At 40.2% G+C, this 15,574-nt stretch overlaps 1 protein-coding gene across 1 annotated transcript in view; it reads left to right on the plus strand.

The window, feature by feature from the left end:
* UNC5D (unc-5 netrin receptor D) overlaps positions 1 to 15,574 on the plus strand; it is a 274,282-nt gene that overhangs the window by 171,525 nt on the left and 87,183 nt on the right. The window contains exons 7-9 of the mRNA XM_049630074.1: positions 12 to 192; positions 1,070 to 1,237; positions 2,986 to 3,150. Coding sequence (XP_049486031.1) covers positions 12 to 192; positions 1,070 to 1,237; positions 2,986 to 3,150 — 514 coding nt within the window. The remainder of the gene's footprint in view (positions 1 to 11; positions 193 to 1,069; positions 1,238 to 2,985; positions 3,151 to 15,574) is intronic.

Raw genomic sequence — 15,574 nt, forward strand, 5'->3', positions numbered from 1 at the left:
TCTTCTTATAGGTGGAATGGTTGAAAAATGAGGAGCCCATTGACTCCGAGCAAGATGAAAACATTGATACCAGGGCTGACCACAACCTCATCATCCGGCAGGCGCGCCTCTCCGACTCCGGCAATTACACCTGCATGGCAGCCAACATCGTGGCCAAGAGGAGGAGCCTGTCAGCCACGGTGGTGGTTTATGGTAAGACCAGCCCCAATGCCAGGAATGGATAGGGAGGACGGAAAGCAAAGTAGAGGGATTTCAGTGTGTAGAGCTGAAAGGACTTCAGGGGTCATCCACTACTGTGCTTTCTCCTGGCTCTCTCATTTGGTAGGTGAGAACACGTCCCTATTGCTAGTACTGTGTTTGCTCTCACCTCTAGTATGGGACGTCCACGAGATAGTGACATTCCCGATCCCTCCGACAGTGACATTTCCAATCCCTGTCTTTTAAAACTAATCTTAAAAGTTTCTTTTCTCCCACTGTGTTTATATTTGAAAAGAATTGAGGTGGGCAACTTCCGCTTCCCATCCCTCCCAAACCCAGTATCCACCCCCAGCCTCCCCAGACCTGCTGTGGGCAGTTTTCTCTCCTGGCATAGGAAATGCCTCAAAAGCACACATCACTATTTGCTGAATGTTTCAGGTATTACATTAAAAAAACAAAACAAAACAAAACTTCCTGGCTATTTAAGTAAAGTCATTCCCCTCCACAGTCGAAGAGTCCTGGGATTGGGTTTTGAAGCATTTTAAGTAATAGAAATTCAAATGCTGATATTTTCTGCCTGTACTCTAGATTTTCAAGTGCTTTAGAGATAGGTTGATGAATTCATCCTATTTTTCCTAATTCCCCACAAAGAAAATCCTGTGTCCCTCTTGTGTCAGATGAGTAGACTGAGGGACAGAGATGAGGTAAGCCCCACTGTTGCCCCATGATCGAGTGGCCAGTGTGGGTCTGCAGGGTCTCTTGGTCCCTGGATGCCAAACTCACAACACCTTGGCACAGTGGCTAGCACATAGTAGGCAATCAGTAAAAACCTCTCTCCTTTTTTTCTCCCCTCCCCATTTTTCTCTCTCAGTGAATGGAGGCTGGTCTTCCTGGACAGAGTGGTCAGCCTGCAATGTTCGCTGTGGTAGAGGATGGCAGAAACGTTCCCGGACCTGCACCAACCCAGCTCCTCTCAATGGTGGGGCCTTTTGTGAGGGAATGTCAGTGCAGAAAATAACGTGCACTTCTCTTTGTCCTGGTGAGATATGTGTAGATTCCCTTTTCCCTTCTCATCCACCAACACGATTAAGCTGGTGTGAAGCACTGAATATAACCTTCCTTCCCAAAGTTATCCTCTCCCACGTTCTCAGAATGCAGCCTTTGTCCAAAGTGCTAATGTGGAACTCACTATAATAGCAAGAACGTGGGTGAAATACCTCCACTGGGGGACATATATATAGATGATCCTGGACACTCACCATCAGTAAGCCATCATGCTCTGAAGTGTCTCTTTACTAGCCGTGTTTGGTGGGGCTGAGCCATCTGCTTCTCTCCTTCGGTTCTCCCATCTGATGGCACAATAACTAGCAGGGATTGAGTTGTCTGTGAGCACAAAACAGGTAGCAGACATCTGACCCTTTATCATCAATTACCAATCAACTCACCTTATCAGCTTTGTATTTGTTGACAGTAAAACCAGCAGAGATTGTACAGTATCACAGAGTTGCTATTTTGCATTTGGCCTATGTTTGCCTTCCTTTCTGAATAGACACTTCCTTTACCAAATATGGCTTTTATAAGCTCTTTTGTTCATCTCTTCCTGGCTCTAGCCCAGTTTATACAATGAGGAGTAGATGAGATGGAGATGACTTTCTTTATGGAAAGCATGTCCTCCCACTGAGAAACAAATTGATCCTAGGCCTCCCGTGCATTATAAAACATTAACTCCAAGGATGCTAAGCTAGAGCCTCGGGTCTTTAAAATTTCAGATCTACTTCCACTGAAAGCTAAGCTGAGGCTCTCACCAACAGCTTATTCCTGGAGTTTCCTTCCAAACTCCTATTCAGTCAACATTTATTGAGTGCTTACTATGTGCCAGGTACTGTGCAAGCTACTTTTATAAATGCGATGTCATTTAACTCTGTGTTGTGAGTTTTCTTATCCCCCAGTTGACAGAAATAGTAAAGTAAGTCAAAGGGATTGCTGAGGAGCCAATAATTGAACACAATCAAGACAAGTTCTTGGACATTTTGCTTTCAAGTTCAGTATTTTTTTTTTTTTTTTGTTACCCTGTTCTTGACTAATTGCTCTCGATTAAAAATTGCACGATCTTAACCCACATACGCATGGTTGGACTATTCCTAGGAGGTAAAGGGACAATTGCCTCAAACAGCTGCCATTATCTCTAGGGTCAATTTTTAGTGGAATTAAAATTAGTTTGTTCGTTTCTACATACAGCAGCAATACATGACCCATGAAATTCTATTTATGTTAAGTCCTGGTATCTTGGGGCTTTGACTGACCTGTTTTACTTTAATACTGTCAAAATACATATAGGTTTAACTTTTTATTGTTTAGGGCTTTTAGGGCTTAAAGATAGTTCCTACTACTGTCTAGTTCTAAACTGTCAACCCACAAGGAAGCGGCGATTACTAGTGGTTACTGCACATACTTTACCCATCCATCTAAGACACAGCTGGGCATGAAAGACTGAGAATGGAATGGGTAATGACATTATTAGCCAATCCAAGAGCACTGATAATGCGAAAGCTTGCCTAAATTCAGTAACTGGTCTCCTGAAATAGCAAGAGAATTACACCACTGCTTTTGTTAGCCTCCGTCTTTAGGAAGGAAATCACGGAGAGAAGATAAGCAGAATTATTTTGTTTTTTATGGTGGTGGTGATTTCTTTAAACTCCAGCTTTAAGGACAACAGCAGTCCTGGGGTGAGTCTCCTGACAGCTGCCAAATTCATTCTAACAAGGCTTCCATTTGTTTCCCTTAAAGTGGATGGGAGCTGGGAAGTATGGAGTGAATGGTCAGTCTGCAGCCCAGAGTGCGAGCATTTGCGGATCCGGGAGTGCACGGCACCACCCCCAAGAAACGGGGGCAAATTCTGTGAAGGGCTCAGCCAGGAATCTGAAAACTGCACAGATGGTCTCTGCATTCTAGGTAACACCTTCTGCTTCACATCTTCAATGTTTGTCCACAATATGAAAGGAAACATGGTGACCATTCATTTGCTTAAATATGTTAGCAGAAAGCAAAGTCATTTGCCAAGAGCAAAAAGGAAATGAGTGAAAAGAGTAGAAACGTAGACAAATACATTTGTAGTAGAGATGGGGTCATTTTAAATATTTTCTCACTAGAACTTCCATAAGCAAGTGTACTTATTAATTGAACCAGTAACTTTTTTAGAGAACTCATTTAAGAAAATGTTTAAAATTACCTTTTAGATTAACAATTCTTTTAGTACCCACCATTTTTAAGTTTGATGAAATTCTGTTACTGATCACCATATGCTTTTATTTCTTCCAAGAGTTTCACTGCACCATAAAGCATTTATAATATATATATGCATATATGTAAAGGGGTGTGTGTATGTGTGTGTATATGTATAATTTTAATAATCTCCAGAGACCATGGTTCTATGGTCCAGGACATGTGTTGTGACTGTTACCTTACAAATGGAGGGAAAAAAAAACGACACTTGCAAAGATGGGTGACTTTGCATCAAAATAGAATGTTGGGTTCAAAACTCCCAAGCTTTGCTTGGTTCCTGAGGTTATATTATTACCATCTGCGAGTGACAGTCTGCCTGAGTAAGACAGTATGGGAAGATCGAGTCATCACATAGACAGGTTTTAATTTGGTGCTGTCCCTTACTAGCTTTGTGACTTGAACAAATCACCTAACTGCTTAACTCCTTTATGTGAGTACTGAAAACCTGATTACTGTCAAGGCTCAATGAGAAAAGAATATACATGAATATTTCATGGCACAGAGTAGGTGCTCAGTAAATATTAATCCCTTTTTCACTTGCCTACCCAGATGAGCTACTTGGTTTCGCTGAGGCCCTTAAAAAAACAAGAGATTCAGGACACATGTGTTCTCTGGAACTAAATAGCTGTCTTGGAAAATAGCTGGCAAAAAATAATATAGCTCAGTAGTTTGTCATCTTTTCAGGAATATGTGTTGCTTTTTATTTGGAAACATGACAGTATGAAGGGATTATCTAAGTTGGATTTATTTTTCTGCATCAATATGACTGGATAGCCTTGAAAGCCAGCATATTCAAACATGCTAACTGTTGTATTTTCACAATAAATCTAGATGGCTAAAACATTAGTTAAAAGGATAATACATTGAAGTGACCACTTACTGATAGCCCATAGCGCCTTCATTTTCTCAGTGCAAGTGCTGAGGACCCTAAATGTGTCAGATATACCGCAGAGACTGTGACAGAAGACAACCTCGCCACCAGTTTCTGTGATGGCAGGGCCATGCTCTCTAATATTCCAACCATCTGCCTTCCTCAGAAGGCCATCTCTCTTCCACAATGTAAGGAAACTTAACACAAACAATAGCATGAAATTTAAGGAAATGTGTTTTTGACCACCCTTGACTACCACATTTTTTCTGAAACACTTTTGAGGTGTGACTTTTTTTTTTTTAACACGGAGCCATATATTTTGATACAATGAGGCCTGCAAATCTTGGCTGTGTTCTAAGAAACCATCAACAATATAACTATTTGGCTACTGGCTGAATTTTAGATGATCGTGATAATAATCTTCTTTATTCGTCATCGTTTGGATTAACACCTGGGGAAAATCTGAGGCTATCAGGCTTCAACCATAGTTGACTAAAACTTAAGTCTTAGAGGTGCTAATGGAAGAAGACAGACGACGGTTAGCTCTTAAGGTAAGAAAGAATGATCAAATATATGAATGCTACTTATTCCCACTTGTACTGTGGTACACAGGCATTTGTCACTGGAGTAAGAGTTCTGTTCAGGGCCAAAAGGAGTTCCCAGCACTGAAAGTGTACTAGGTCAGCCTAGATCTCAAGTCTAAAATTAGAGAGCTGTTTTAAGGTTTATATATACATAAGGTGTATGTGTGTGTGTGTGTGTATATATATATATATATATATATATATATACATACATACATATATATATATATATACTTACACAGAAGTATACTTATATCTATCTATCTATATATGATATATATTAATTATTTATAAGGAAATGACTCATGTGATTATGAAAGCTGGCAAGTCCAAAATCTTTAGGGCCCAAGTGTCTATTCAAAGACTGTTTGGCAGGAGAATTCTCTTACTCAGGGGACGGTTATGCCTGAAACGGCTTGGACGAGGCCCACCCACATCATGGGGGACGCTCTGCTTTTCTCCGTCTGCCAGTGTAAATGTTGGTTTCATCTGAAAACACTCTCACAGAATGATTTTCAATGAAATATTTGGGTACCTGATGACCTAGTCGAGTTGACACGTAGGCATATGTGCTTGTGAAGTTCCAAAGCTTAGCTCTTTCCTTAGAGCCAGCCATGGCCATAGTTCCGGCAGTTGCCCTGGGCAGTTTGTTAGTAAACTGAGCGAACCTCTCTGTGGATCTTGGCCATGTATGGTTTTAGTCACACGTGTGTAATTCAGTGGCTGTTCGGTATCCATTTCTCTGTAGTGGAAATAAAATAGAGGACGAGGAGGTTTGGACTATGTGTGGCACTGGAGCCAAGATCTCTGTTAAATCCCTCCATGAATTTAAAATGCTGTGTGAGCCTTTCCTCTCTCTCTCCATTCCTCCATTTCCTTTCCTCCTGAAGCATGGTTTTTCTAGCATCCTTTGCTTCCCTAGTACGCATATTGAGATGTCTGTCAGCTATGATCAGAGACCCTTGATGGCAACAGTGACTCAGCTTTTTGAGGGAAAAAGAGTGAAGCCTATGAAACCATGGAGGTGTATGAGGTCTGTTTTTACATCAGTGGGAAAGGGATGTGTTTGTAAGAGCCCAACAGCAGAACATGTTCTGCCCTTTTAGACAGAACAGCTACCAATACCAACAGAAATGAATTACATTTTACCATCTCTGCAGGAAGCGACGAACCGCAGTCTGGTTAAATAGTGCCAACATCACTGCACTTGTCACTGGTACTCTGCCAAAGTGCTCTTGCTAAAACTAGCTGCATCAGGATAGTGCTCCAGTGAAGGCTGGGTTTGATTAAAATAGCAGTGGGCGACAGCTTTATGGGAACAAGAGCTTTGTGAAGGATCTAGGTCATGTTATAATTTGGGAATTTCCATCCTAATTTTTTTCCTTTTGTGCCAAACATGACCCTGAAGCAGTTCCTCAATTCCTAACTTCTTTTGGTGGTTTAACAATGACATTGCTTGACTCTCGGATGACCTACAATTCTTAGATTTTATTTAGCTTTGAACAGAATAGCTGGATTTCCTTGGTTGTCCCCGAGGGTTGCATTTCTCCTGGAAATGCAGCCGCCAGCTCTGAATGATCGCTTTAATATTTGGGTGTGATTGTTGCTTGGTCAGTTGTGACTGGAGCACAGAACCTCAGTGTTCTGCTATCACAGATGGCCACACCTAAATGCTCTCCCCAAGAAAATAAATGCCCCAAGACTAGTGAGAATAAGATTCGGCAGTCTTTGCCAATAACAGTCCAAGGATCGAAATTACAAGCTAAACTAAACATCCAACGCTTTTATGCCAGAACATTTATCTTCCAGAAAGATAATTATGTGGTATGATTGTCAAGAAACTTTTCTAAGCTTAAAAACCAGAGTCCGGTAGTTTTCTGACCACTGCCCTTTCTACTTGCTGTGAACCTAGTGGCTTCTGTCCTCTGAGGATCACAGCCAGGGGTCAATAGCAGGTGCATGCCTCATTGACAGGAACAGAAGGGTGAAATTGGTGGGGTGTTCAGCCTGAAGCTGAGGAATAAGAGAAGCCCTCTCCCTCTCCCTCTCCCTCTCCCGTTATTCTAGCAGATATAAAACTAAGGGCTGCGGTTTGAGAAGATTAAATCAGTCTGCTTCAGAGGGGATTAGTTACCTAGATGTGTCATGAGACTGAAGCCAGAGAAATGCCACAGGGGTCTGAAGGAGAGAGGAAATCTTTGAGGCTGAGCTACCTGATAGCTAATCCATCCTTCTTGTCAAGATGTAATATAGGTCAGTTCAACATCCACAGTTCAACAACCAAAATATCAGTTGAATGCTGGTTTGTTCTCATTTCTGATGGGTACATTGATAAGAGAAGGCTGAATAGGCAGTTGGGAAACTAAATCAAGGGTAAAGACATCTATACAATAGCAGGTTCCAATCAACATCCCCAGGCTACATCTAATAATCTAACCACATTGTCTATTGAATGATCTACTTAAATGACCTAAAGGAAACACCTGAAAAGGTGAGCCTGTAATCACATCAAAGTAAAGGTTGCCTTGGTAAGCATTTTCTCTTGGACACTCTAAGCGTCATTGTTATCCATTACAGTGATTACCTGGGTCCCTTCCCTGTCTTTCCTGGGGCACCGAAGAAGACAATTTTCATTCTGGTTTAGCTCAGTGCATCTAATGCAACCCTTTCTGCTGGTGGTTTACAGGACGCCTACTTCTTATACATAGGGTTATAAAGGGCAAGTTCCCGTTTACCAAAGCAAAATCCGTCCTTTCCTTTCTCTGGGTAAAGGAGTCAGGAATACCTGCTTGACTCATTCTTAAATGTTTTGTTGGGTAAGTTCATATTTCAGAGCCAGCTGTACAGCACAATTGCTTAATTATAGCATAAACTCTGCATAGCAAAATGAAAATGGCAACAGCAGGATAGCATGCTAGTGCAAAGCATTCTTAAGTTGCCATGCAGTTTATTACTGCTTGCTAATCCTCCCAAGTAGTTTTAATATTAAAAACCCATTTCCATTCCATTGATAGTACATAGTAGGTGCTCCTTTTTCCACAAAGATTTTTCCTAGAAATACCCAACAGCCGCCTTTCTGAGTAACAGTTGATCAATTCAGAGTCGCCATCATGGACACTGCATGGCAGAAATGGATATAATATTGCAGACCTACGGGAGTAATAAGAATGTAGATTTGGACACATATGGTATCATTAGCAGCTCAGCAACAATCTCTCCCCCATGCCCCAATAAACACTTTCCCATTATGGGACCCAATCACAAAGCCTGTGAGTCACAAGCTTTAATGAGACAGAGTGGAGTGGCTCATGACTAAAGTTTCCATTGTGCTTAATTAAAAAAGAAAATAAAGCAGAGATATTGTAATACTCATGTGTTTAAATGAAAGCATTTTTTTTTTTTTTTAGTTGTACAAGGCTAAAACTGTCATTTTTTTTGTGCCATGCCCTGAGTGGAATGGAGCATAAAGAGGATAAAGAATAAACCATATTCAACAAATTACCACAAAATCTCTCCCCTTTGTCATCCACCCACTGTAGACTTCTCTACTTGTAGCCTTGTTAATAAAAAAGATAAAGACATCGGATCGTTTTTTGAACATAATCCTTCCAAGTAAGGACTGGCTTTCATCCACTGGTCTGTGACAGATGTGTATTTCATAAGTTATTGAAAATCTATGGCCCTCCTTATCAACCAGCTCTGAAACAGTTAAGATGCCTTTTCCTATCCAGGAAATTCCGTCACCACTTTCTCTTTACTTCCTCATAGACCCGGGTGCTCTACCTACACTGTCATGACAGACGAATCTAGGGAAGAATCTCTCTCAGCTCATTGAAATCAAGGCAATTGTTGTGCCCATCTCTCTCTTCCATCCACTGTTTCCTATTCCTATCCACTCCCTGCCCACGTATTTCAATATGTCCTTTTATACTAGGCTTACGTTCTTTTGGTGGAATTGGACAGAATGTGCTAAGTCGTGCTTCAGAAACATGATCTCTGGAAGACTGTTTATCTCAGGCACATCTTCTTAACTTTGTTCATTTTATGAGCAGAATTGAAATAAAACACCTCCACTGTAAATAGGAAAGACTTTAAAATTAAATTTGGGCAGCTGGAGAGCAGGATACATTACCTCCTGATCATATTACTTAAATTGGAAAAAACAAAAACCCAAGAAAAGTAAACAGACAAATAAGAACAGATCCCCATGACAATGTGAACTCAAGACAGCCCATTAGAAAGCTTAAAAGCATTTCTTAAGGAAGTGAAATGTCAGCTGTAGAACCAGAGAGTTGATGGGAACACATGTCTATTACAAAGAAGAGAGAAATATTTTTTAGATGCCGTACCCAGGAAGCACAGGGAAGGCATCAGTAGGAAGGTACAGAAGTTGAGCTCAAGGGCGGGGTTGGCTGGCCCAGGAGGCTTACTAGATCTAGCATTCAGAGCAAAGACTGACTAGCTTTCAAAGGTCCTCTGTGATTCTGAGTTGACACTGGTTATTCTCTCTCTTTTTTAAAGATTATTTAATTTCAAGAGAGAGAGAGCAAGGAAGGGATAGAGACCGAAGGAGAGAGAGAACCCCAGGCAGACTCTGCACAGAGCCTGACGCAGGGCTCAAACTCACGAACAATGAGATCATGGCCTGAGCCAAAACCAAGAGTCAGACGCTTAACCAACTGAGCTACCCAGACGCCCTGATTATTCTCTTTTTGAAAGGTTAGAAACGGACCTGGACCTAGAAATGAATGAGCTGAGCCTTGAGGATTCGAACATTCATCCCATAGATGAAGAATCAAAGCTCTGGGGTCAGATTGCTTGAGTTTGAATTGTTTTTGCAATCCTATGACCAAGTTTCTTAACTTCTCTAAGCCTAAATTTATTCATCTATAAGATAAAAGTTCTAATAGTGCCTATTAGAAAGGGTTCTTTTTGAGGAGGAAATTATTCACGCAAGGCATTTAGCATCCATAATAAGCACTCCATTTGAGTAAATAATTATTCTGTGTGTATGTGTGTGTGTGAGTGTGTGTATGTTCTAGTAAAGGGATTCCTGTGGCAGAAAAAGTATGTTTTCCGTATTCTGCAAAGTATTGACACTGTGATGCTTTAGATATTTTCTTAAAACATTTCCTAATGCATCTGATGAATATAGTGTATCTAACGAAATAAAAGGTACTTGTCAGGAAAATTTTTAAGAGACACAAATTGTGTTCTTTATACCAGCCAGTTCCGATTCATAGTTGTTGGAAAACAGAGTTTAGAAATCAGGCTGATTCGTAAGACTTTGTGTCGAACCGAAGTTTCAGTATCCTTTCTCAGAACTTCTGAATGGCTGAACAAATAGCTCTTGATCTGCCAATCGTCCTTTGCAGGTGGGATTTGGTCCCACAGGAGACAGGTGATTTATGAGGTCCCAGCTAGTATTAAAAATTGTATGATTCTCACCACTAATTAAAAGTTACTCAAGGGGAAGGCCCCAGAGAGGGACCTAGGTGATCCCCAAGGGAGACTACCAGTCCTCACAATACCGACTCGGGGATTATATAGGTTTCCTTCATGCTATAAAATACACATGTTCTGACCACCTCATCAGAATATCCATTTTTTAAATTTTTTTAATGTTTATTATTTGAGAATAGTAAATTAATAAATAAAATAATTTTTTTTAATGTTTATTATTTTGAGAAAGAGAGCAAGCAGGGGAGGGGCAGAGAGAGAGGGAGACACATAATCCAAAGCAGGCTCCAGGCTCTGAGCTGCCAGCACAGAGCCCGATGCGGGGCTCAAACCCACAGACCCCTGCGAGATCATGACCTGAGCCAAAGTCGGCCGCCTAAATGACTGAGCCACCCATGCGCCCCCAGAAAATCCACTTTTATAAAGCAAGTCCTCATGTCTCCAACACAAATTCAAAACTTCTTTTTCTCTGAAAAAAAAATTCAACATACACATTATTATACTGTATAGCAACCTACAGTTTCCAGTATTACCCATCTGTTGCCAGTCATCCTAGATTAATGATATTTGTTACCCGTCTGGTACCTCCCCGATTGTACATTCCCATATCTGAAAATTAGCAATTTTGCCATATTTTCCCATACTTAAAAAAATGCTTATTAGATTTGGTTGTCAGTACCTATGGATATCCAAGTTCCTTTTTGGAAGTTCTCCCAAATTAGGCTTTCTGCATATAAAACGAACTATGTCCATTTCATTAGTTCTGAGAATCCAGATTCTGCATTTGCAGTATATCTAATCAGGATTCAACAGTACACAACCCTGGGTAAGAAATATTAGTCTAGACTAGAGAAAGATTTAATGCCTGAGATCATAGAGTGGTCCAGCTATAAAAGAAATGGCAAGAACCCAATCAAGGAAGTGATTTAAAACTGAGTAAAGGATTCAGCGGCCTCTGGGGTGTACTGAGCAAAGTGAATTAATAGAGAGGAAACCTCTTTGTGTTGATCCTACCATTTCTCCTTAAATTACAAATGCATGTGTCTCTTCAAGATCATGGAGAAAGGTGGTACCTAAAATGAAGATATTAACATCATCAATAGACATCAACATCACCCTGGCCTTCCCCTCTCTCCAGAGAAGTGTCAGTATTACAGTAAGAAAAAAACCTGGCTTTGCGCACATGTGTTTGGCAGAGGACAGTGTTAGTGCTCAGTGGAATGGAAAATTGCCATGATCATTTAGAAAGAGACCATGGGGTAGTGAAAAGGGCTCTGCACCAGGAATCAGGAGTCCTGGGTCTTAGTTCAGTTGTTTCGTTAACTAATGCTTGACCTTGAGCAAATCTCTCCAGATCCTGTGCCTTGTATGTTCATATCTATTAAAAAGAGCAGGTTGGGCAAGATGATTTCTAGGTTTCATCCCACAAAACAAACAAACAAACAAACATGAAATTATTATATTTTAAAAGTAGCTTGCATATATATGTGTATGCATATATATTTCATAGGTTATTTTGAATAACATAGTTAATACATGTGTACATGTAAAATATGAAAATAACACCACTGATATGTCAGTGCTTTCAGACATTTGCTTTTTAGCCAATTTTGAGGAGTAATTTTAATTCGTTCCCACCCAAAATTAACCATTTGGACGATTATTATATGCAGCGTGAGGAAGGACAACTTTTAGATTAAAAAAAAAAAAACATAAAACCATGCTAGTCTTACCTAGGAAATGAATCATCACATTAGGCCTTTAGCATTCCATTTCAATCCCTTCATTGAGAAACTACACCATCCTAGGAATTTGTACAGACTGTAGGAAATTTATGGACCCTGATTTTGTATTCAACACAAACTTGGATAAGTATTCAACAAGTACTATATTCCATTTACTGTTCTAGGGACTTAGAATAGGTGGAAAACACATAAATAGACCTTATATGCAAGTAGCTCAATCTATAATGTAGGTAAGGTAGCTTCGAGACTGATGAAGCTTAAAAAAAATGTACAAGTCAAAGGATTCATTATAATTTCTCTTTAAGCAATTTTTTAAAAAACTTTTTTTTTTTTAATGTTGATTTATTTTTGAGACAGAGAGAGACAAAGCATGAGCGGGGGAGGGTCAGAGAGAGAGGGAGACACAGAATCCGAAGCAGGCTCCAGGTTCTGAGCTGTCAGCACAGAGCCCGATGCAGGGCTCAAACCCACAGACCGTGAGATCATGACCTGAGCTGAAGTCGGAGGCTCAACTAACTGAGCCACCCAAGCGTCCCTAAAAAACTTTTAAGTGCTATTAACTTAAGTAATCTCTACACCCAACATGGGGCTCGAACTCACAACCCCAAAATCAAGAGTTGCACACTCTTCCAACTGAGCCAGCCAGGCACCCCTCTTTAAGCAATTTTTTTTTTAAGGCAAGACTGATATCCTTTGTATTTCAGTGGTTAAGTATTTTCTTAGCAATTGTAAATAGTCATTATAATAACCACCCTTCTGAATCTCACCATCCCCATCTATTCCCTACCCAGACTTTCCTATGATCCAGCAACAAAAGGGACAAGTCTAGACACATCGGAAGCCACCATAACCCTATGTCAAGTCTGGATTTTCTTTCTTTCTTTTTTTTTTTAAGTTTATTTATTTTGAGAGAGAGAGAGAGAGAGTGTGTGTGTGTGTGTGTGTGTGTGCGCGCGCGTGCACACGCGTGTGCGTAAATTGGGGAGTGGCAGAAAGGGAGACAGAGGATCTGAAGTGGGTTCTGTGCTGACCAGAGCGCCCAATGCAGAGCTCAAACTCACAAACTGTGAGATCATGACCTGAGCCCAAAGTCAGATGCTTAACCAGCTGAGCCACCCAGATGCCCTAAAAGCTGTTACATTTTTAAAGAATTTGGGTATCACTCGTACCATAAGGTTAAAAAAGTAATCCTCTGGACATTAACCAATAAATGATTCCCTTAATTCTTTAAATTATATAATCTAATCATTGTTTAGTTTTGAACGTGTATGTGTTTCTATTGTGGTTGGAAGGGAGGGAATCAAAGCAAATTAATTTATTGGATAGAAAAAGGATTTTAATAGACAATTTTCCTTGGAGCAGAGTTAGAAACATTGCATTTTATCACTTTGAGACCAATTTCTGATGAAGTCTTTGTGGACCCATTCTTAAAAGTGTTTGCAGTGACCCAAGAACATAGTTTACCCTGTTAATCTATCAGAGAAAGAAACCAACACATAAAGAACCAGTGAGAATGGACAGAACTTTGTAATACAGATGGTATGAATTCTAGAAATTCAAATGATTTAGCTCAAAAATGAAATATGCAAATGTTCCTTGTGAACATGGAGACACTGACTTGTCTCAGTTTAGGATATGCAAAGGACATTCCTATAGAGAGACCTTGGATTTGAAAGCGGGGGATCTTCTATCTCCTGATGCACACTAATCGTGTTGTGACTGAGGGGCAATTCTGGAAAGTCATTGTCATCAGAAGTGACACCCATAAGTTCCCTGTTGTAGTAACTGCCTGACTTTCCCTAATAAACATGATGGGACAAGGGTGGGAGGGATTCATGAGGAACCAAGAATTGAAGTAATGTGCATGGTAAATCCACCATCTAAAAAGTAATTTCTGAGCAGGAGCTTTGAAACGTGAACAAAAAGAAAAATACAATAAGGAAATTAAAAACTAAAGAGAATAAAAACTGGAGGTGTGATATGTTTTATGCTCTTTGGGTTTTTCTGTGGTTTTGATCATTGGAAGCATTTGAGAAACACAAGAGCTGGTGGTGATGTGTCTGTGGGTTCTACTGCCTAAAGGAACTTTCAGCACCGAGAGAAGAGAATAGAATTCCCACTTGTCATCTTCAGGGTCTGCCTGACATATTCAATCACAGTGGTGTTGCCAATGCAAAGCAGGCCTTGTGTTTATCTAATTATCTGCCAGAGCTGATACAAGGCAGATTGGCCAGGCCCTGGGATTTCCTGCAGCCTTGGATAGCATTCAGAGAGCATAACACTGGTCCTTAATTATTTCTAGTTATGAGGGAGAGGGAAAGCAGGAATTAATGAAACACATTGGTAATCAATAATGGCAATTTCTTTTCTACCAATCAGTAAATAATCAAGCAAATAACTTTTAATTTCATTTTTCCTGTTTTTTTCTTGCTGTGATTCTCTGGTTGCTGTGCCACTTATTCATGAGCTAATCATTTAAATATGATTTATATGTTAGGGACCCATAACTGACACTGATTAAAAAGTATGAAATAAATCAAATGAACAGTTCTGAAGTAATACATTTGAAAACAAAATCCACATTGTATATAGTTTTAAGGAACCCCTAGCACAATGAGCTCTATGAATTCATGACCCTGAGATCAAGTCTCATGCTCTACCGACTAAGCCAGCCAAGCACCTCATCCCCGACATCGTATTGTAGTGACTATAAGTAAGATAAACTATCCAGAGAGGTGAGACATTCCTGTGAGCCAAGTCAGGACCAAAAAGTTCATGAAGGAGTCAGAAACTTGTATATGCCTTGGAAACAGGATATCTTTATACAGGAGGGAGAAGGGCATCCCATGGAAGGCAATATGGTGGGCAACAGCACTGAGGTGAGCCTGAAGAATTCAGGGATCAATCAGACTAGAGCTTGGATTTGTGTTGAGGTGCTATAGAAACTAAGTCATTTTTGAGATGATGGGACCAGTTCCTAGAAGACTGGAAAGGCAGGCAGAGCAGTTGGCTATGACTTGCAGGCAATGTGGAATCATCGTAGACCCTCCTGTGTGCCGATGCTAGAGAATGATTTCAATGAATAAAAGAATAGAGAATGGGCAAGAAAGAAGACTGACTATTCTACCGACTTCAGAATCCGTTCTTAAATACTTTAAGATTACAAAGAATATGGAGAGTCAAAACAATCAACACATATCTTTTTTCTTGGGCAGGGGAGGATGATGAAAAGGATTTCAAAGCATAGGACCTATGAAGGAAATAATAATAAAAATGGTCTTTGGAGATGAAAAAATGGGACATGACTGGTTTAGTGAAATTAAAGAATGGTAATAATCACTAACTATAGTGACATACGTAAATTACTGCCTTGGAGGAGAGTTGCTGTCTGGGCTCACTGTCCTGGTGGGTATTTAGTCATACTGAGTGGGCTC

Source organism: Panthera uncia, chromosome B1, assembly GCF_023721935.1.
Source record: "Panthera uncia isolate 11264 chromosome B1, Puncia_PCG_1.0, whole genome shotgun sequence".
NCBI classification, from domain to species: Eukaryota; Metazoa; Chordata; class Mammalia; order Carnivora; family Felidae; genus Panthera; species Panthera uncia.